This window comes from Sardina pilchardus, chromosome 8, assembly GCF_963854185.1.
Source record: "Sardina pilchardus chromosome 8, fSarPil1.1, whole genome shotgun sequence".
NCBI lineage: Eukaryota > Metazoa > Chordata > Actinopteri > Clupeiformes > Clupeidae > Sardina > Sardina pilchardus.
Window position 1 is genome coordinate 2,974,389 of NC_085001.1, and position 22,528 is coordinate 2,996,916.

A 22,528-nucleotide genomic window follows, 5' to 3' on the forward strand; every position below is an offset into this window, starting at 1 on the left:
TTGAGACGTAAGTGCTGTGGGGTGCTAGTGGCCTGCTTCTTGGAATAGCATCACGCAGGCCTTATGTCACTACTTAGTGCACTTGCTACCATTGAGGACCGCTCTGGGCTTCAGTGGGAAACCTCACACACACATTTGTTCATGAACACTGACACTCTGAGTCAGTTTCTCCATCACTTTGGCCACGGAATGGAAGGAATACAGTAGTGAGGCAATTAGGTAGTAAATGGTGCATTCATGAGCGCCTGGCTGGGAAGTGGGAAAATCCCGACCCTCAAGTGGGAAAACCACTCCTGAACAAGTCAGAATGGCTCTTTTAGACGCAGGAAGTGTTAGAGATGGTCCTGTACTGTCCGTGTCTGTCCACTGCGCTGGAGTCCAGACAGCATGGTGGACACAGAGGCCTCCGCAGCCTAGACAGAGAGGAGTGTTTTAGTCCTCGTTAGTGCAGAGCCCAGCTCCAGATGCAGCCAGCGCAGCACAATGAGCCTCCACTGGAGAGGCCCCAGATTCAGACACACAGCCCAGCGCAGCACAATGGGCCTCCACTGGAGTGGCCTCAGATGCAGCCAGCGCAGCACAATGGGCCTCCACTGGAGTGGCCTCAGATGCTCAGCCCAGCGCAGCACAATGGGCCTCCACTGGAGTGGCCTCAGATGCAGCAGCACAATGTGCCTCCACTGGAGTGGCCTCAGATGCAGCAGCACAATGTGCCTCCACTGGAGTGGCCTCAGATGCAGACTCACAGCCCAGCGCAGCATGATGTGCCTCCACTGGAGTGGCCCCAGACACACAGCCCAGCGCAGCACAATGGGCCTCCACTGGATTGGCCTCAGATGCTCAGATGCTCAGATGCTCAGATGCTCAGATGCTCAGATGCTCAGATGCTCAGGTGCTCAGATGCTCAGATGCTCAGATGCTCAGATGCTCAGGTGCTCAGATGCTCAGATGCTCAGATGCTCAGATGCTCAGATGCTCAGGTGCTCAGATGCTCAGATGCTCAGGTGCTGGCGTTTAGTTTCTACGAGACGCACAGCCCAGCGCCAGATTGAGTTACAGTGAACTGGGACATCACAAGATGGAGATGATCAATTAGAGACAGCAAGGGCATGAAGTTAAGGAGAAGGTTATGAAACACGCACACACACACACACACACACACACACACAGTTATTCACACATACAGCATGCACAAAGATATTCATACGAACACACACACACACACACACACACACACACGCACACAGTTATTCACACATATGCATAAAGATATTCATATAAACACACACGCACACACACACACACACACATGCAAGGCGCACATGCAAACGCATACACGCGCATGCACCACACACACACACACACACACACACACACACACACATCCTCAGGCTTGTATGCTGTCATCTTTGTCCAGATTGATGAATATTTCATAAGGTTACATTAATATTAATGTTAATAGCTGGAGAGGAGTCATTATTTCTGTTTTTTTAGCAAAATATTCATTAAAAATAGAGCATATCTGTTTTCTAAAATGCTTAAACACACACACACACACACGTACACACGTACACACACGCACGCACACATTCACACACACACACACACACACACACACCCACACACACACTTGCACACTTACACAATACAGGCACATCTCATGCAAATAAGCCTGTCATACATACATGGTGGTCAGCTCAGAGAATTGACCAGTATTCATTCATTCCTTCTTAGTCTCCGGCCCAAAAATATACAGCTCCCCAACCAACTCAACCAACCCAACCAACCCAAGCATTCTCATGTACAGACCAAAGATATACAGCTCCCCAACCAACCCAAGCAACCCAAGCATTCTCATGTACAGACCAAAAATATACAGCTCCCCAACCAAGCATTCTCATGTACAGACCAAAAATGTCAGCTTGGTTGACCAAAGCTTTTTGAAGCTTTCTGACCAGACGTGACTCATTTGTCTTCTCTGTCTTGACCTGTCGTCAGTCTCCCGCATCGTGTCTTGCTTTCCAGAATCAGAATCAGAATCAGAATCAGAATCAGAATCAGAAGCAGCTGTATTGGCCAGCTTTGCCAGAACAAACAAGGAATTTGACTCCCGTTAATCTTTGCACTCAAGCACAACACTCAACAATAACATAAAAAACAGTAAAAAAAAATAGAATAAGGGCAGTAAGCTATGTATAAGAACAAAGGAATAAATACAGTATGTACATTTACTAATAAATAGATGCTATGGGTGGGATAGGGTAATACAATATTGTCCAAAGGGGGTGTGCGGCCTTGTTGTCCCTGTCAAGGTAGCCATGGTCGTGGACACCCCAGCAGGCACAGGCAGGACGCAGGATGCAGTATGCAATTGAAGAGAGGGGATATGATTTGTCTTCCTCGCCATTCTCGCCATTCTCAGAAGCCTCAAGAGTGTCAGAAGCATGCCTGCAGTTTAAGTGTGCCTACGTCCCTTGCTGTATCTATGAGATGCATTTCAATGGCTTCTGTCTTTTTGTCTGTCTGTAAGCACATCCCTGCTCTTCTCAGTCTCTCCTCGTTCAACAGACACTAAAACATGTCTGCGGCGAGGTTTGTTGGTGTGTTTGTTTGTTGCTGTTAGTGCGATTGGGTCATCAGCCTGAGGCTGCCTGTGGCTCTCAGGTGTTGATAGGAGCACAAACATCTTTAAATATTTGAACAAACGTATCGTGTCCGCCCGGCCTGTATCACTGCTGCCCAGAGAGGGATCGGACCAGCTGGACACGTCTATCGCAGCTTATCGCAGCGTTATTGGATAGGATAGGACTCTTTATTGTCTTTATTGTCGTCACTTTAACTAGGGTAATTGTGGTACTTATGTTTGCAAGTGTTGAATTTTGTGGCAAAAGTTCAATAACTTTTCTTAATATTAATAATTTCAAATTAATTCTTAATAATTGATATTAATATATATTACAATATATTAATAATTGTTTAATAAGAGCAAGATTTACACTTAAATCCCAATGGGGAAATTATTTGCAAAATGTTCAATAAAAAAACATATTTGAAATAATTTCTTGTCTTTTGACAGTTGCAGGTGTTGCGTGGCAACGTTACTAGCTGAGTTTCAATGAAATTCCACTGCAATTAGCGAACGGATTGATATGAAATACGTGAATTAAAAGCACAAAACCCGTTGCCATTGACAGCGGTCATTATATACTTTGCAGCGGTCATTATATAGATTTAACAGACCTCCGAACGTTAGGAAAGCCCCATCATGTGAATGGAACTCTCTGCAGCCCTCTGAAGTGCCGTGTAATAATGTATTTGATCACCTTGTGTTGTGTCAGAGTGTTCTTCTTGGACATGACGGAGAAGTGCCGTGTAATAATGTATTTGATCACCTTGTGTTGTGTCAGAGTGTTCTTCTTGGACATGACGGATGACGTCGCAGCAGAGCGTCTGTCTCTCAGAGCCGTCGATCCGGTTACAGGAGAGAGGTGAGACACACACACACACACACACACACACACACACACCTAAAACAGACATCACACAAAGATAAAACACACACACATCACACACATCTCTCCTGCTGCCTAACCACACACAAGACTATTTTCTGTTTTCTGATGGTGTAGAGCACATGAGTTGCCTTGTGTATAAAGAACGCTATCCAAATAACCCCCCCCCCCCCCCCCCCCCGCAGGTACCACTCTCTGTACCGGCCCGCCCCCAGCGCTGAGGTGAAGGCCCGCCTGGTGTTCGACCCGCGGGACAGCGAGAGCCGTGTGCGTGCGCGCCTGCGCGAGTACTGGGAGCAGGTGTCCATGCTGCAGGCCTTCTACCCCGACGCCATCCACATCAACGCCGACCAGGACCCCCACACCGTCTTCCAGTCCATCGAGAGCCGCCTGGTGGGGCGCCTCCCCAAGACCCTGACGGACGCGAAGGAGAGCCAATCAGAATGAGCCGATCCCGGCTCTGTGCCCCCGTGGTCCCGCCCACCCTGCTGTGCCCACGTGTGCCACCACAGCTCCCACCGCCTCCCTGGCGTGAGGAGAGAGGAGCAGGCCTCAGCAGCTCTGTTTGTGATAATAAAACTGCCTTTACCAAACACACGAGTGCTGAATATTCTACGCGCCGGTCTTCTCTTACACACACAGCGCGGGGCGGCGGGGGGCAGATGGCTCTGATCTGCCCTATTCTGCCCCAGTCTGTGGATCAGATGACGGGGGGCTTTTGTCCTGCTTTACAAGCGGCTTATTAAACAACCCCAAACAAACAAAAGAGCCCTCCAGAGAGCCTGGCCCTCTCAAGTTGATCCTCTCCCTAATACCCCCCCAGCTACTTGCCCCTGCGCTCCCAGGGGTGCCAGCGCCCACATTAATTATGAGTTGCTCTAATTAATGTAGCAGTAGAATGCAGCCTGCTCAAGCCCTCTGTGAGGGCCGACTTTAGTTCTGCCTCAGCAGGCAAATGCTTAGGAACTCTGTTTTGATTATTAGAGATACATGCAGAGCTCTCTTCTCCATCTCTCTCTCTCTCTCTCTCTCTCTCTCTCTCTCTCTTCCCTTCCTCATATCTCCCTCTCCCTTTCACACCCCACCTCTCTCTCTCTCTCTCTCTCTCTCTCGCTCTCTCGCTCTCTCTCTCCGTGTTCTCGCTGACGTGCCCCATTTCCACTGCTTTTCTGCGGAGGACACCAATCATTTTAATGTGAGTGAGACATTCATTGTAGTGTAATTAGCACAGTTGTGCAGCAGCAGCGTCTCCAGATGAGCCTGCTGTATTCACAGGACACCTCAGGTGCACAATGCACATATTGCTCTGTTGAATTGATAAACATCGATATGTTCAGCATCTATTCTACATCTATCTATTCTAAGTCAACTCAAATGAGTGACATTTTTTTTTCCATGTAATATTTCCCAGTTATGTAATATGGTCATCAACAAAGACATGCACACACACACACACACATACACATAGAATGATGTGAAGAATATGAAATAAAAGTGTGAAAGGAGGTGCTGTGTGCCTCTCTCTACAGTATAGTCACCAGGCTCAGTTGTGACACACACAGAGTGATGAGAAGAAGATGAAACACAGGGTTCCAACGGGTCATGGTATTTTGGAAAGTCTACTCCAGACATTCAAAGTCAGGGGATTTGATAATTTTTGGAGCAAAGTCCTGAGATATCAGGGATTGTTTTTGTAGCAGTTTAATGTACTTGTTCTTGCCAGAACAAATGAATACAAATATATGTGGTTATACTTTGGTTATTAGCTTTACTGCTTGCTTGAGTAGTCGTAGCCTAGTTAGCCCAACTTTGTTTATTCAGTACCCATTTACTCATCTCCCTCTCTAAAAAGGTAAGAGTCTTGAACGCGGAGTGACTGCTCTGAAATGTTTGGTTGTTATTTTGTATCAGTCATTATAAAGTAGGTCATGGAATTTTTTTATTTTTTGTGAAAATCAATCTCAGTAGTCTAAACGTACAAGAGAAGTTAAAGTGTAGAATGCGCGTTAACAGTGAAGTTGATTGTTATGTTAACAGTGGAGTTTATTGGTTCTCAATTGTCTGCATAAATGTGACATCACATCACAGATAGAGCAGACTTATCTTAAGAAATGATAAGTGCTGAATGTAGCATCACAATGGATACTGAATGTACTGTAGCATCACAGCAGATACTGTATGTGATGTCTTTTCTTAAGAAATGATGAGTACTGAATCACAATGGATACTGAATGCAGCATCACAGAGCGGATGGGGTGTGATCTCATAAAAGAGATAGTACATGATGTCACAGAGACGATGGCATGCCACTGTGACATCACAGTGTAATGGAACAGAGGACCAACTAAAGTTGGCATCCCAGAAGAAATGGAATGTGATGTCACAGACAAGATGGCTCTGACTGGTCGTTAGTTTCCATGGTGTCCCCACTGGCCCCCGTCAGGCGAGCGCTGAGGTCATGGCTGAGCTCCACTGGCCCGTGTCCCTCACACATGTAGCCTACATGATCTTTAACAGCGGCCTCCCCTGACCTGCTAATTAGAACTAATCTCACATCTGCCACACAGATCCCTCTCATTACTCCTGCATCTCATTAGGGGGGGGGGGGGGTTGCTCTGGAGACCAACTGAAGCCCCTCTCTCTTCTGAATATTAAGCACAGCTCCAACAACCACTTTAAGACCTGCCACAAACATATAAACATTTACATGGAGAGGCCCAAGCAATGACAAAAAAGGAGTGAGAAAATTAAACATAATACAGGAGTCAGAAAAAATGATGTAAGCAGGACCTATGAAATACCACAGAGGGTTATTTAATATGGTACATTACCAAATCTCACTATGATCTATACTATGTTAACATTGTAGACTGTGTTTTACTTTATGTGTGAAAGTGCATGATAACTGCATAGTGGTTGAATCAGGTAAAATCACAAAAGTGGTAGAATTTGGTAGGAAAAGGAGATAAGTTCTGAATCACAGACCATTTTACATGGAAATGATAGAAATAATAGAACTCTTATTTTGAAATATACAGCTGCGATCCCATGAGAACTTTTATTTTGAAATTGTCTGTGCAAAGGAAAATCCGGAAGTTTGCTTCTGACGTCAGCCGGACAGCATGGAGTTGTACTGTGGACATGTGAAACATTGAGAGCGAGGTAAAACATAACATCTAGTGTCCTTATTCAGTAGAATTCTCTCACCTTACATTATTGCTTTGGCTTATTAGTGTAGCAGAGTTGAAACATATGTGTTGTAGACTATTGGTGAATAGTTACGAAAAGTAGCTGATGCTACGTAGCGCACACGTGAGTTGACAACCAGCTTTTCTTTCCTAATGGTGATGGTGTTTCTGTAAAATGCCATTTTCACCAAAGTAACACATAGATAACCTAACCCTATAGTTAGCAAACTTGTGTTTAACGTTCGTCGCGCTCATAAAGTAGTTTACAATAGTAGTTAGCATCATTTTAGGTAGCCTTCACATGTAGCACCATCGTAAACAAAATGTGAACGTCAGCGTTGTGGTTGTGTTTCAGACAGTTATCGGAACATCATGGCAGAGGAAACTTTGATGATCAACTTTTCGACCCCTGAAAATTTTAAAGCACCCAAGACCTATCGGGGCTCTTTCAAAGCGCGTGACAAGTGGGCACAGGTAAATTGATGCATGTATCTGCATGTGCATGTTTACAATTACAGACACCACTGTCGGCAAAGACTCTATTTTCAGCGATGTTGGAGTGAGTAATTATAAGCTTTGCTGTAAAAGTGTACAGTGTGTGATTGTGCATGTGTGTGACGTGCTCTTCACAGAAAAAGCAGGCGGCTGCCTTGAAACGCAAGGCTTCAGGAGAGCGTCCCGCTCCGTCATTCAAACACAAGAAAGCTCGTCATTCAGACCAGACGCCTGATTCACAGCCGACTCCTCTCAGCCCGAAATCTCCTCAGAAGCATAAAAAGAACTCCCAGTCAGAGCAGACCTCCAAGCCTCAGAATGTACCCCCCAGCCCGAAATCTCCCCAGAAGCACAAAAAGCATTCTGAGCCAGAGGAGTCCTCCAACGCAGAGGACCAGAGTGCACCTCCCGTCCCCAAGTCTCCTCCAGAACAGAAGAAGCCTCCTCAGTCCGACCCGGAGCAGGACACCCCTGGATCCCCCGGTCCTAAGACATCTCCACGGAAACCGGGCCGGGGTGGGCAGGGTGCGCAGGGGAAGAGGGGCGCTGGTCAGCGGCCGGCAGACAGGAAGCGGGGCGATGGCAGCGGGGCAGCAGCGGGCGGCAAAGCCGTCATCAAGACCTCCAGCCTCTTCAGAAACAACCCCGACATCCCCAGTGTCCCGGCGTAAGGCCCTCTCTCTGCTTTAAACCTGTGTGTGTGTGTGTGTGTGTGTGTGTGTGTGTGTGTGTGTGTGTGTGTGTATGTGTGTCTCTCTGTTTTAAACGTGTGTGCGTGTGTGTGTGTGTGTGTGTGTGTGTGTGTGTGTGTCATGAGGATATCATGAGAATATAAGGAAGTCCAGTAATGGATATGTAATAACATGTAATGTTTTATACATTGAGTACTTATAGAAATGTTTTATGGGGGAGTATGCATCGTTAGCATGAGAGATCTGGGGCGCCATTGATGTATTTGTGGAGTTGAACTTGAGCTCATTGAACTGTGTGTGTGTGTGTGTGTGTGTGTGTGTGCACAGTCCTAGTGTGACCCAGCTGAAGGAAAAGGTCTTCACCAGCGACTCCTTCTCTGAGCTGGACCTGCATCCCCACCTGGTGAGATAGTCACGCCTCCTTACTCCTCTCCGCTCAGGGGTTCACCTGTCTCTCTCTCTCGCCTCACACCTCACCTGTCTCTCTCTCACCTGACCTCTTCTCCCGTCTCTCTCTCACCCCACCTCTTACTTGTCTCTCTCTCTCTCTCTCTCTCTCTCTCTCTCTCTCTCTCTCTCTCTCTCTCTCTCTCTCACACATCCTGCAGGTGGCAACACTCAACAAGGTCCTGAATGTGTCCAGTATGACCAGGTAAGGTCCACATCAGTGACTGCTGTCTGCACAGCTCGTTTCACCTGCGTGCACATACTGTACCTGTCTGTAGGCTACACCAGCTCTGTGTGTGTTGAGACGATGATGCCCCAGTAATGTACTTCTCTCCTTGTGTGTAGCGTCCAGAAACAGACCATTCCCGTGCTACTAGCGGGAAAAGACGCCGTTGTGCGCTCTCAAACCGGTTCAGGTGAGCTGAAACTGTAGCTTCATTGTCACAAATACTGTCATTTCCCAACTATTAGCCGCGGCTAATGCACTGATTTAGTGTAGAAACGGGTGCGCACTTCTGAATATTTTAAAAATAGGTGCTGGACTCAAAAGAGCAACAGTAAAAAGGACAAAAAAAGTCCGCACACTAAGGCTCCAATATTATTTCTTTTATTCACCACATGTGACGTTTCGGGCCACACTGCCCTTCCTCAGACTGAGGAAGGGCAGTGTGGCCCGAAACGTCACATGTGGTGAATAAAAGAAATAATATTGGAGCCTTAGTGTGCGGACTTTTTTTTTCCTTTTTACTGATACACTGATTTAGCAACAGTCCTCCAGCTGTGAGGTTAATGCATGGGAGCAGTTCATATGGTTTTGTTTTTGGCAAATACACAATGCAGCTAACACACAGGAAATTACTGTATACACCAACATGCATCCCAAATCCAAAGCTCTCATGCTCATTCCGTATAAGATTGTGTCCAGTTGGGTTGTGTATTCACCGGGTCTTTTGTGGCCTGTTGACTGTTTTGAGCTGTTCTGACTGTTAGAGTTGATGCTGATCCCTCTGTAATTCTCATTGGTCCTCTGCAGGGAAGACGTTAGCCTATGGCATTCCCATTGTGCAGTCACTACAGGCAGTAGAGCCCAAAATTAAGGTGAGCAGAGCTGTGTCACTGGCGTCTGGGTTTGCTTTTCTGAGTGGTTGGCACATACAGTACACACACAAACTGTGTTAAAGCCCTACTGACCTGTTAAAGGCATTCTGTGCTTGATGTGTTTAGTGAGGTCTCACCTTCATGATTTCATGATTTCTGGTTAGGATAGATTTTTAAAAGACTCTTCAATGTCATTGTTGCTAAGCTTGTAATAGGTCCATATTGATCTCCGATATCTTCTGCTGTAGAATATCATGTCCTGGCCATTAACCTTAGCCATAGCCTTAACCTAAGCCATAACCTTAGCTGCTGATATGGCCTTAAATGAAACAAACAAGCAAACCTGCTGAAAAGGAGCTAAGCGCTGTCATGTGCAGAAGAGTGTTTTGACAGCAGTGATCTTTGTGCTGATCTTTTACAGCGAGGAGACGGGCCCCTGGCTGTGATTGTGGTCCCTACGAGAGAGGTAGAGAGAATACACACACACACACACACACACTCTCAGTCCTTTAGATGGAAGTCATTATTTAATACTGCTTGTGTGGTGTGTGTGTTTGAGTTAATCTGTGTTTGGTCCCCATTGTCAGCTGGCCCAACAGAGCTTCCAGATCTTCCAGAAGCTTGTAAAGGTGAGACAGGGCCTACATCAGCGCTGCCATGTCCTATTATACTCTCTCCTCTCCTACATCAGCGCTGCCATGTCCTTTACTCTCTCCTCTCCTACATCAGCTGCCATGTCCTATTATACTCTCTCCTCTCCTACATCAGCGCTGCCATGTCCTATTATACTCTCTCCTCTCCTACATCAGCTGCCATGTCCTATTATACTCTCTCCTCTCCTACATCAGCGCTGCCATGTCCTATTATACTCTCTCCTCTCCTACATCAGCTGCCATGTCCTATTATACTCTCTCCTCTCCTACATCAGCTGCCATGTCCTATTATACTCTCTCCTCTCCTACATCAGCGCTGCCATGTCCTATTATACTCTCTCCTCTCCTACATCAGCGCTGCCATGTCCTTTACTCTCTCCTCTCCTACATCAGCTGCCATGTCCTATTATACTCTCTCCTCTCCTACATCAGCTGCCATGTCCTATTATACTCTCTCCTCTCCTACATCAGCGCTGCCATGTCCTATTATACTCTCTCCTCTCCTACATCAGCTGCCATGTCCTATTATACTCTCTCCTCTCCTACATCAGCGCTGCCATGTCCTATTATACTCTCTCCTCTCCTACATCAGCTGCCATGTCCTATTATACTCTCTCCTCTCCTACATCAGCGCTGCCATGTCCTATTATACTCTCTCCTCTCCTACATCAGCTGCCATGTCCTATTATACTCTCTCCTCTCCTACATCAGTGCTGCCATGTCCTATTATACTCTCTCCTCTCCTACATCAGTGCTGCCATGTCCTATTATACTCTCTCTTCTCCTACATCAGTGCTGCCATGTCCTATTATACTCTCTCCTCTCCTACATCAGCGCTGCCATGTCCTATTATACTCTCTCCTCTCCTACATCAGTGCTGCCATGTCCTATTATACTCTCTCCTCTCCTACATCAGCGCTGCCATGTCCTATTATACTCTCTCCTCTCCTACATCAGCGCTGCCATGTCCTATTATACTCTCTCCTCTCCTACATCAGCGCTGCCTTCCTATTATACTCTCTCCTCTCCTACATCAGCGCTGCCATGTCCTATTATACTCTCTCCTCTCCTACATCAGTGCTGCCATGTCCTATTATACTCTCTCCTCTCCTACATCAGCGCTGCCATGTCCTATTATACTCTCTCCTCTCCTACATCAGCGCTGCCATGTCCTATTATACTCTCTCCTCTCCTACATCAGCGCTGCCATGTCCTATTATACTCTCTCCTCTCCTACATCAGCTGCCATGTCCTATTATACTCTCTCCTCTCCTACATCAGCTGCCATGTCCTATTATACTCTCTCCTCTCCTACATCAGCTGCCATGTCCTATTATACTCTCTCCTCTCCTACATCAGCTGCCATGTCCTATTATACTCTCTCCTCTCCTACATCAGCGCTGCCATGTCCTATTATACTCTCTCCTCTCCTACATCAGCTGCCATGTCCTATTATACTCTCTCCTCTCCTACATCAGCGCTGCCATGTCCTATTATACTCTCTCCTCTCCTACATCAGCGCTGCCATGTCCTATTATACTCTCTCCTCTCCTACATCAGCGCTGCCATGTCCTACTATACTCTCTCCTCTCCTACATCAGCTGCCATGTCCTATTATACTCTCTCCTCTCCTACATCAGCGCTGCCATGTCCTATTATACTCTCTCCTCTCCTACATCAGCGCTGCCATGTCCTATTATACTCTCTCCTCTCCTACATCAGCTGCCATGTCCTTTACTCTCTCCTCTCCTACATCAGCTGTCATGTCCTATTATACTCTCTCCTCTCCTACATCAGCGCTGCCATGTCCTATTATACTCTCTCCTCTCCTACATCAGCTGCCATGTCCTATTATACTCTCTCCTCTCCTACATCAGCTGCCATGTCCTATTATACTCTCTCCTCTCCTACATCAGCTGCCATGTCCTATTATACTCTCTCCTCTCCTACATCAGCTGCCATGTCCTATTTTACTCTCTCCTCTCCTACATCAGCACTGCCATGTCCTTTACTCTCTCCTCTCCTACATCAGCTACCATGTCCTATTATACTCTCTCCTCTCCTACATCAGCGCTGCCATGTCCTATTATACTCTCTCCTCTCCTACATCAGCGCTGTCATGTCCTATTATACTCTCTCCTCTCCTACATCAGTGCTGCCATGTCCTATTATACTCTCTCCTCTCCTACATCAGCGCTGCCATGTCCTATTATACTCTCTCCTCTCCTACATCAGCGCTGTCATGTCCTATTATACTCTCTCCTCTCCTACATCAGTGCTGCCATGTCCTATTATACTCTCTCCTCTCCTACATCAGCGCTGCCATGTCCTATTATACTCTCTCCTCTCCTACATCAGCGCTGCCATGTCCTATTATACTCTCTCCTCTCCTACATCAGCTGCCATGTCCTATTATACTCTCTCCTCTCCTACATCAGCTGCCATGTCCTATTATACTCTCTCCTCTCCTACATCAGCTGCCATGTCCTATTATACTCTCTCCTCTCCTACATCAGCGCTGCCATGTCCTATTATACTCTCTCCTCTCCTACATCAGCGCTGCCATGTCCTATTATACTCTCTCCTCTCCTACATCAGCTGCCATGTCCTATTATACTCTCTCCTCTCCTACATCAGCTGCCATGTCCTATTATACTCTCTCCTCTCCTACATCAGCGCTGCCATGTCCTATTATACTCTCTCCTCTCCTACATCAGCGCTGCCATGTCCTATTATACTCTCTCCTCTCCTACATCAGCGCTGCCATGTCCTATTATACTCTCTCCTCTCCTACATCAGCGCTGCCATGTCCTATTATACTCTCTCCTCTCCTACATCAGCGCTGCCATGTCCTATTATACTCTCTCCCTCCCTTCCTCTCCTCTCCTGCCCTGTTGTACTGTTTGTCTTCTCCTCACTCTCGTTTGTTCATCTCTCTCGCTCTCGCTCTCTCTCTCTCTCCCTCTCCCTCTCCTCTCTCTCTCTCTCTCTCTCTCTCTCTCTCTCTCTCTCTCTCTCTCTCTCTCTCTCTCTCTTCTCTCTCTCTCTCTCTCTCTCTCTCTCTCTCTCTCTCTCTCTCTCTCTCTCTCTCTCTCTCTCTCTCTCTCTCTCTCTCTCTCTCTCTCTGTAGCCATTCACGTGGATAGTTCCAGGAGTGTTGATGGGCGGGGAGAAGAGGAAGGCAGAGAAAGCCAGGTAACCAGCTTCTACACTTTCAGCTCCTAAAGCTGGGGCCTAGATAGCTTAAGTGATCAGTACAGGAGTATCAGATACTGTCTGAGGAGTCAAGTGTGTGTGTGTGTGTGTGTGTGTGTGTTTTCAGACTGAGGAAAGGCATCAACATCCTGGTGTCCACTCCTGGGCGGCTGGTTGACCACATCAACAACACACTCAGCATCGTCTTCAGCAGCGTGCGCTGGCTCATCCTCGACGAAGCCGACAGGTGTGTGTGTGTGTGTGTGTGTGTGTGTGTTTATTTACAGAGGAGCATGTTAACTGAGCTGTGTTGTATAAATTTTACTGTAGGTTCTGTGTGTATTTGTCAGCTGGTGTTGGTGTGTGTGTGTGTGTGTATGTATGTTGGGTGCATTTGGTCATTGTTGATGTGTGTGTTGGGTGCATGTTGTTGTTGTTGTTGTTGATGTGTGTGTTGTGTTTGTCCAGGACTCTGGATCTGGGCTTTGAGAAGGACCTGGCGGTCATCCTGAACGCCCTCAATGGTGGCGGCTCCCCCAGACAGAACGTGCTGCTCTCTGCTACACTCACCGAAGGTAAGATGACCCCCCCCCCCCCCAGCCTGGAACAGACAAAAGATGACCCCCCCCCCCTCCTGCCTGGAACAGACCAACCTCAGACATTTACACAACTGGCTCTTCACCCTCTTAAATTCAGCTCCATGTAGCCAAGGACTGCTCACAGCAGCCCAGTCTGATGGCATGATGCAGGCTGAGGGTCTACTGAGCACGCTGTCTGTTACCCAAGTCCTGACTTCTCAAGAGGCATTTATACGTCTGAGAGTAGTGCACAAGACGGCATAGAGCCATAATGAGTGGACAGCAACCCCCGCATTTAGAAATGTCATGTCATATTGATAATTTTCTCATGTCACTTTGTCACTTTTTTAAGAATTGTGAACCTGTGTGTGTGTGTGTTGCAGGATTGTGTGTCTAGCGTCTGATTGTGAACCTGTGTGTGTGTGTGTTGCAGGATTGTGTGTCTAGCGTCTGATTGTGAACCTGTGTGTGTGTGTGTTGCAGGATTGTGTGTCTAGCGTCTGATTGTGAACCTGTGTGTGTGTGTTGCAGGATTGTGTGTCTAGCGTCTGATTGTGAACCTGTGTGTGTGTGTGTTGCAGGATTGTGTGTCTAGCGTCTGATTGTGAACCTGTGTGTGTGTTGCAGGATTGTCCCGACTGGCTGACATCAGCATGAAGGACCCCGTGAGCGTGCACGTGTCGGAGGACGGGAAGAGCGCGCCCGTGTGTGGGGGTGGAGATGAGAAGGCCCGGGCTGCCCCTGTGTGTGAGGGGGTGGAGCAGGTGCAGCAGGTGGAGCAGGCGGAGAGGTTCGCCATCCCTGAGAAGCTCCAGCAGCACATGGTGGTGGTCCCCAGCAAGCTGCGCCTGGTCTGCCTCGCCGCCTTCATCCTGGCCAAGTGCAAGGTGTGTGTGTGCGTGTGTGTGCGTGTGTGCGCGTGTGTGTGTGTGTTGACTGTTTTTGGAGAAATCATGCTTGGATAGTATGATACCTTTTGTAGTCATTTGATTAGTTAAAAAATAAAAACAGTACATTTCATGTCACATCTGTCAATCAAAGTAAATACTGTATTTTCTAGTGTGAAAAATGTAGATCTCTGTTAAGTAAATGGTGTGTGTGTGTGTGTGTGTGTGTGTGTGTGTGTGTGTGTGTGTGTGTGTGTGTGTGTGTGTGTGTGTGTGTGTGTGTGTGTGTGTGTGTGTGTGTGTGTGTGTGTGTGTGTGTGTGTGTGTGTGTGTGTGTGTGTGTGTGTGTGTGTGTGTGTGTGTGTGTGTGTGTGTGTGTGTGCAGTTTGAGAGTGGGCAGAAGCTGATCGTGTTCCTGTCGAGCTGTGAGGCGGTGGAGTTCCTGCTGTCGCTGCTCTCCGCTGTTCTGTGTGGAGAACGAGGAGACGAGACCACGCCCCCCAAGAAGGCTCCGCCCAAAAACAAAGCCACCCCCGCGCCCACACCCATCAACTTCCTGCGACTGCACGGGAACATGAAGCAAGAGGTACGACCACACACACACACACACACACACACACACACACACACACACACACACTCATACAGTGTTCCCCCTTAATGCAGAGCAGAGGCAGCGACTGTTCCTCTGAAGTCTATGGGCATAGCTCAGCATTTCAGCACATATGCTAGGATCTTGCTTCTCTAGAGTTAGGAATGTGAATTTTGGGAACTTATTCATGACCCTCAACCCCTTCTGACCATTTCAGGTCAATTTTTAGCATGTTTGAGCGTTCCAGTCTGGAGAAACTTGACCGTATAGCAGGTGTGCGCCTGTTCTTTACTCTGCTGCTGTTGGCCTGTATAGCAGGTGTGCGCCTGTTCTTTACTCTGCTGCTGGTGGCCTGTATAGCAGGTGTGCGCCTGTTCTTTATTCTGCTGCTGTTGGCCTGTATAGCAGGTGTGCGCCTGTTCTTTACTCTGCTGCTGGTGGCCTGTATAGCAGGTGTGCGCCTGTTCTTTACTCTGCTGCTGTTGGCCTGTATAGCAGGTGTGCGGCTGTTCTTTACTCTGCTGCTGTTGGCCTGTATAGCAGGTGTGCGCCTGTTCTTTACTCTGCTGCTGTTGGCCTGTATAGCAGGTGTGCGCCTGTTCTTTATTCTGCTGCTGTTGGCCTGTATAGCAGGTGTGCGCCTGTTCTTTATTCTGCTGCTGTTGGCCTGTATAGCAGGTGTGCGCCTGTTCTTTATTCTGCTGCTGTTGGCCTGTATAGCAGGTGTGCGCCTGTTCTTTACTCTGCTGCTGTTGGCCTGTATAGCAGGTGTGCGCCTGTTCTTTACTCTGCTGCTGTTGGCCTGTATAGCAGGTGTGCGGCTGTTCTTTACTCTGCTGCTGTTGGCCTGTATAGCAGGTGTGCGCCTGTTCTTTATTCTGCTGCTGTTGGCCTGTATAGCAGGTGTGCGCCTGTTCTTTATTCTGCTGCTGTTGGCCTGTGGCTACGTAAGACACGCCTCCTCATGTAGACAGGGCTTGACCACCATTTGGCGTCCATAGACATGAACTACAACAAACTCTCTTGCTCCGCCATTTAGAGTCTTGGGTGTGTAGTGGGTTTGTAGTATGAGCTGGCTAGTGTTGATCTACTGAGATCAGGAGAGTGTGTGTGTGAGTTGAGCAGTGTAGTGTGGGTTTGTGCTGGTATAGTTTGTGTGTGTGTGTGTGGGTTTGTCGTGTGAGTTGAGGGCTAAAGTGTGTGTTTGTGGTGGTATAGTGTGTGTGTGTGTGGGTTTGTCGTGTGAGTTGAGGGCTATAGTGTGTGTTTGTAGTGTAGTCTGGTAGTTGAGTGCTATAGTGTGTGTGTGTGTGTGTGCGTTTGTCGTGTGAGTTAAGGGCTATAGTGTGTGTTTGTAGTGTAGTCTGGTAGTTGAGTGCTATAGTGTGTGTGTGTGTGTGTGTGTCGGTTTGTCGTGTGAGTTGAGGGCTATAGTGTGTGTTTGTAGTGTAGTCTGGTAGTTGAGTGCTATAGTGTGTGTGTGTGTGTGGGTTTGTCGTGTGAGTTAAGGGCTATAGTGTGTGTTTGTAGTGTAGTCTGGTAGTTGAGTGCTATAGTGTGTGTGTGTGTGTGTGGGTTTGTCGTGTGAGTTGAGGGCTATAGTGTGTGTTTGTAGTGTAGTCTGATAGTTGAGTGCTATAGTGTGTGTGTGTGTGTGTGTGTGTGTGTGGGTTTGTTGTGTGAGTTGAGCGCTATAGTGTGTGTTTGTAGTGTAGTCTGGTAGTTGAGTGCTATAGTGTGTGTGTGTGTGTGTGTGTGTGGGTTTGTCGTGTGAGTTGAGGGCTATAGTGTGTGTTTGTAGTGTAGTCTGGTAGTTGAGTGCTATAGTGTGTGTGTGTGTGGATTTGTCGTGTGAGTTGAGGGCTATAGTGTGTGTGTGTGTGGGTTTGTCGTGTGAGTTGAGGGCTATAGTGTGTGTTTGTAGTGTAGTCTGGTAGTTGAGTGCTATAGTGTGTGTGTGTGTGTGTGTGTGTGTGTGTGAGGGTTTGTCGTGTGAGTTGAGGGCTATAGTGTGTGTTTGTAGTGTAGTCTGGTAGTCGAGTGCTATAGTGTGTGTGTGTGTGGGTGTGTGTGTGGGTTTGTCGTGTGAGTTGAGGGCTATAGTGTGTGTTTGTAGTGTAGTCTGGTAGTTGAGTGCTATAGTGTGTGTGTGTGTGGATTTGTCGTGTGAGTTGAGGGCTATAGTGTGTGTTTGTAGTGTAGTCTGGTAGTTGAGTGCTATAGTGTGTGTGTGTGTGTGTGTGTGTGTGTGTGTGAGGGTTTGTCGTGTGAGTTGAGGGCTATAGTGTGTGTTTGTAGTGTAGTCTGGTAGTTGAGTGCTATAGTGTGTGTGTGTGAGGGTTTGTGGTGTGAGTTGAGGGCTATAGTTTGTGTTTGTAGTGTAGTCTGGTAGTTGAGTGCTATAGTGTGTGTGTGTGTGTGGGTTTGTCGTGTGAGTTGAGGGCTATAGTGTGTGTTTGTAGTGTAGTCTGGTAGTTGAGTGCCTCTGATGGAGGCCAGCTGGTGGCACAGCCCTCGCCCCCTGGCGTTGACCCCTGGCGTCGCCCCCTGGCGTTGACCCCTGGCGTTGCGTGCCACAGGGCTCTGCCCCCCAGCGTGCCCCGGAGCCGTGAGGTCTGCCCTCGCCCGCTGTGGTGGGCGCCCTGTGTGCTGCCCCCTGGCACGGCCCCCTCTGCTCTCCAGCCTGCCCTGTGGCAGTGCCCGGGGGACGGGCATGTGTGCCCGCACTCACCTGTTCCCTCCGCAGCACTAATGGCGTCGTGGCCTGGCATGTGGCCAGATGGCATCACTGTGGCGCGGGGGTCCTGCCCACTCTGACCGCTCTGCCCACTCTCCTGTCGCCAGATATTAAAGAGGACGCGTCACGCCTGCGTATGGGGCAGAGCACAGCCTGGCGTAGCGCACCGTAGGGTGGCATAGTGTGTGTGTGTGTGTGTGTGTGTGTGTGTGTGTGTGTGTGTGTGTGTGTGTGTGTGTGTGTGTGTGTGTGTGTGTGTGTGTGTGTGTGTGTGTGTGTGTGTGTGTGTGTGTGTGTGTGTGTGTGTGTGTGTGTGTGTGTGTGTGTGTGTGTGTGTGTGGTGCGCTGGTAAATGTGTGCTGGTGCGCTGGTATATGTGTGCTAGTGTGTGTGTGCTGATGTGTGTGTGTGCTGATGTGTGTGTGTGTGTGTGTGTGTGTCTCTCTGATGAGGCAGCTGCAGTAGATGTCCATCTGCTACATCAGGGACAGATTGGACTCCACTGGTCCACACACACCACTCAGCCTTTAGCCCCACCTGACTGCACATCGAGCTGTGTGTGTGTGTGTGTGTGTTTGCTGCTAGACATAGCGATGTGTATTACAGTGGTCTGTACTCAGGTCTTACACAACGTGTGTGTGTGGATTAGGAAGCTGTGGCAGGTAGATCATGTGCAGCACAGTAATGGTTACACACACACACACACACACACACACACACACACACACACACACACACACACACACACACACACACACACACACACACACACACACACACACACACACACACCTTCTCAAAGTGTGTTGTCTCCACAGGAGAGGATGGAGGTGTTCCAGGAGTTCTCCCAGTGCAGGAGTGGTGTGTTGCTCTGTACCGTAAGTACCCGCTGCCACGCCTTACACACACACACACACACACATATACTATATGCCCCCCCCACACACACACACACAGAAGGTACATTGACTGTGTGTGTGTGTGCGCGCCTCAGCCACGGCTAATGTTGGCATCTGTGTGAATGGCCCTCAGGCTACCAGCTGTTGAACATGGGCTAGTGCACCCCCACCTCCTCTCTCCTCTCCTCTCTCTCTTTCTCCCTCCTCTTTCTTTCTCTCCCTCTCTTCTCTTCTCTCCCTTTCTCCCTCTCCTCTCTCCCTTTCTCCTTCTTTTTCTCCTCCTTTCTCTCCCTCTCCCTCTTCTCTCTTTCTCTCGTGTCTTTTCTCCTCTCTCTATCAGTGTGTGTGTGTGTGTGTGTGTGTGTGTGTGTGTCCTCATGTGTGTTCTTGTGTTCTCTGGATCTCAGGATGTGTGTGTGTTTAGCTCCGTGTGTGTGTGTGTGTGTGTGTGTGTGTGTGTGTGTGTGTGTGTGTAGCTCCTCATGTGTGTTGTTGTGTTCTCTGCTCTCAGGATGTTGCAGCTCGAGGACTGGACCTCCCTCAGGTGACCTGGATCATACAGGTGACAAGCTCCGCCCACAACTCACCTGAGAAATTCAAAAGCCTAAATGCAGCGTCATTTGAGACTGATGCTGTGTGTGTGTGTGTGTGTGTGTGTGTGTTGCAGTACAACCCTCCCCTCTCGGCTGCGGAGTACGTCCACCGTGTGGGCCGAACAGCGCGTATCGGCGCCGAAGGCTCCAGCCTCCTCTTCCTCACGCCAGCAGAGGTGGCCTACGTGGACGTCCTGGCCAATCACAACATCAGGTCTGCTCATGCCCCGCCCTGTTTGTTCCTTATTGATCAGCAGGGCTTGAACGCTTACCTGTGATTGGACGCCTGGCATAGACGGAGCATCTCAACAGCTTAGTGGGTCTACCTGAATACCTGGGTCTACCTGGAGATTGTTAGAGCTAGCATGCTAGTCTGAGGGTTCTGCTCAGACTGGTTAAGTATACTAATTGTGTGTGTGTGTGTGTGTGTGTGTGTGTGTGTGTGTGTGTGTGTGTGTGTGTGTGTGTGGTAGCTTGGCTGAGATGAAACTGGAGGAGATTTTGTCTGTGCTGATGAAAGATGAGCGATTCCGTGGCCGAGGACGTTGGGACCATAAGGTGTGTCTCACACACACTCGCTTTTCACACATGCTTTTCCTCACACACATGCACTTACACACACACTCTCTTCTCCTTACACACACTCGCTTTTCCTCACACACATGCACTTACACACACACTCTCTTCTCCTCACACACACACACACACACATGCTTTTCCTCACACACATGCACTTACACACACACTCTCTTCTCCTTACACACACTCGCTTTTCCTCACACACATGCACTTACACACACACTCTCTTCTCCTCACACACACACACACACACATGCTTTTCCTCACACACATGCACTTACACACACACTCTCTTCTCCTTACACACACTCGCTTTTCCTCACACACATGCACTTACACACACACTCTCTTCTCCTCACACACACACACACACACACATGCTTTTCCTCACACACATGCACTTACACACACACTCATGCTCGCTTTCGCGCACACACACATGTGGCCATACCCTTGGGATGTGCCATTTTGTAGAGACTTAAAAGTCGTGATGCTGTCATTCCACCCACACAAACACAACACAAGAAGGTATAACATTAAACACATACCCATTTTATTGTGTGTGTGTGTGTGTGTGTGTGTGTGTGTGTGTGTGTGTGTGTGTGTGTGCTACAGAAGGGTCAGGCGGTGGTTGAGCAGGAGATGCGTGAGCGAGCCACGGTGTTCCAGACGGACTTTGAGAACGTAGTCCACGCCAGCGACGAGTCTGTGCAGACCGCCAAGAGAGGTACGGAACCATCACCTGTTCTCTTCTCAAGCGTGTGTGTGTGTGTGTGTGTGTGTGTGTAGCGCTACAAGAGAGGTACGGCACCATCACCTGTTCTCTTCTCAAGCGTGTGTGTGTGTGTGTGTGTGTGTGTGTGTAGCGCTACAAGAGAGGTACGGCACCATCACCTGTTCTCTTCTCAAGCGTGTGTGTGTGTGTGTGTGTGTAGCGCTACAAGAGAGGTACGGAACCATCACCTGTTCTCTTCTCAAGCGTGTGTGTGTGTGTGTGTGTGTGTGTGTGTGTGTGTGTGTAGCGCTACAAGAGAGGTACGGCACCATCACCTGTTCTCTTCTCAAGCGTGTGTGTGTGTGTGTGTGTGTGTGTGTGTGTAGCGCTACAAGAGAGGTACGGCACCATCACCTGTTCTCTTCTCAAGCGTGTGTGTGTGTGTGTGTGTGTGTGTGTGTGTGTGTGTGTGTGTGTGTAGCGCTACAAGAGAGGTACGGCACCATCACCTATTCTCTTCTCAAGCGTGTGTGTGTGTGTGTGTGTGTGTGTAGCGCTACAAGAGAGGTACGGCACCATCACCTGTTCTCTTCTCAAGCGTGTGTGTGTGTGTGTGTGTGTGTGTGTGTGTGTGCAGCGCTACAAGAGAGGTACGGAACCATCACCTGTTCTCTTCTCAAGCGTGTGTGTGTGTGTGTGTGTGTGTGTGTGTGTGTAGCGCTACAAGAGAGGTACGGCACCATCACCTGTTCTCTTCTCAAGCGTGTGTGTGTGTGTGTGTGTGTGTGTGTGTGTGTAGCGCTACAAGAGAGGTACGGCACCATCACCTGTTCTCTTCTCAAGCGTGTGTGTGTGTGTGTGTGTGTGTGTGTGTGTGTGTGTGTAGCGCTACAAGAGAGGTACGGCACCATCACCTGTTCTCTTCTCAAGTGTGTGTGTGTGTGTGTGTAGCGCTACAAGAGAGGTACGGCACCATCACCTGTTCTCTTCTCAAGTGTGTGTGTGTGTGTGTGTGTGTAGCGCTACAAGAGAGGTACGGCACCATCACCTGTTCTCTTCTCAAGCGTGTGTGTGTGTGTGTGTGTGTGTGTGTGTGTGTGCAGCGCTACAAGAGAGGTACGGCACCATCACCTGTTCTCTTCTCAAGCGTGTGTGTGTGTGTGTGTGTGTGTGTGTGTAGCGCTACAAGAGAGGTACGGCACCATCACCTGTTCTCTTCTCAAGCGTGTGTGTGTGTGTGTGTGTGTGTGTGTAGCGCTACAAGAGAGGTACGGCACCATCACCTGTTCTCTTCTCAAGCGTGTGTGTGTGTGTGTGTGTGTGTGTGTGTGTGTAGCGCTACAAGAGAGGTACGGCACCATCACCTGTTCTCTTCTCAAGCGTGTGTGTGTGTGTGTGTGTGTGTGTGTGTGTGTGTGTGTGTAGCGCTACAAGAGAGGTACGGCACCATCACCTGTTCTCTTCTCAAGCGTGTGTGTGTGTGTGTGCAGTGCTACAGTAGTTTGTGTGGGCCTACAACACCTACCCCTCCAGTCTAACTCACACGTTAAAGTGTGTGTGTGCGCGTGCGCGTGTGTGCAGCGCTCCAGTCGTTTGTGCGTGCCTACACCACCTACCCCTCAGGTCTGAAGCACTCATGTTAACGTGTGTGTGTGTGTGTGTGTGTGT

At 48.6% G+C, this 22,528-nt stretch overlaps 2 protein-coding genes across 4 annotated transcripts in view; both read left to right on the forward strand.

The window, feature by feature from the left end:
• The window catches only part of ak8 (adenylate kinase 8), a 33,549-nt gene extending 29,444 nt beyond the window's left edge, over positions 1–4,105 (forward strand). The window contains exons 13-14 of the mRNA XM_062543922.1: positions 3,408–3,488; positions 3,698–4,105. Of these exons, the coding sequence (XP_062399906.1) occupies positions 3,408–3,488; positions 3,698–3,959 (343 nt within the window). The 3' untranslated portion in view covers positions 3,960–4,105. The remainder of the gene's footprint in view (positions 1–3,407; positions 3,489–3,697) is intronic.
• Positions 4,106–6,591: 2,486 nt separating this feature from the next.
• ddx31 (DEAD (Asp-Glu-Ala-Asp) box polypeptide 31) overlaps positions 6,592–22,528 on the forward strand; it is a 20,591-nt gene continuing 4,654 nt past the window's right edge. The window contains exons 1-19 of one of the 3 annotated variants that reach the window (XM_062542351.1): positions 6,592–6,674; positions 7,056–7,174; positions 7,333–7,862; positions 8,215–8,290; positions 8,496–8,539; positions 8,680–8,750; positions 9,368–9,432; positions 9,854–9,898; positions 10,020–10,061; positions 13,216–13,280; positions 13,408–13,527; positions 13,749–13,855; positions 14,486–14,745; positions 15,131–15,331; positions 18,893–18,952; positions 19,485–19,535; positions 19,641–19,780; positions 20,040–20,124; positions 20,761–20,872. In XM_062542351.1, coding sequence (XP_062398335.1) covers positions 7,073–7,174; positions 7,333–7,862; positions 8,215–8,290; positions 8,496–8,539; positions 8,680–8,750; positions 9,368–9,432; positions 9,854–9,898; positions 10,020–10,061; positions 13,216–13,280; positions 13,408–13,527; positions 13,749–13,855; positions 14,486–14,745; positions 15,131–15,331; positions 18,893–18,952; positions 19,485–19,535; positions 19,641–19,780; positions 20,040–20,124; positions 20,761–20,872 — 2,176 coding nt within the window. In that variant the 5' untranslated portion in view covers positions 6,592–6,674; positions 7,056–7,072. The other 2 variants (XM_062542354.1, XM_062542353.1) reach the window with 2 other exon arrangements.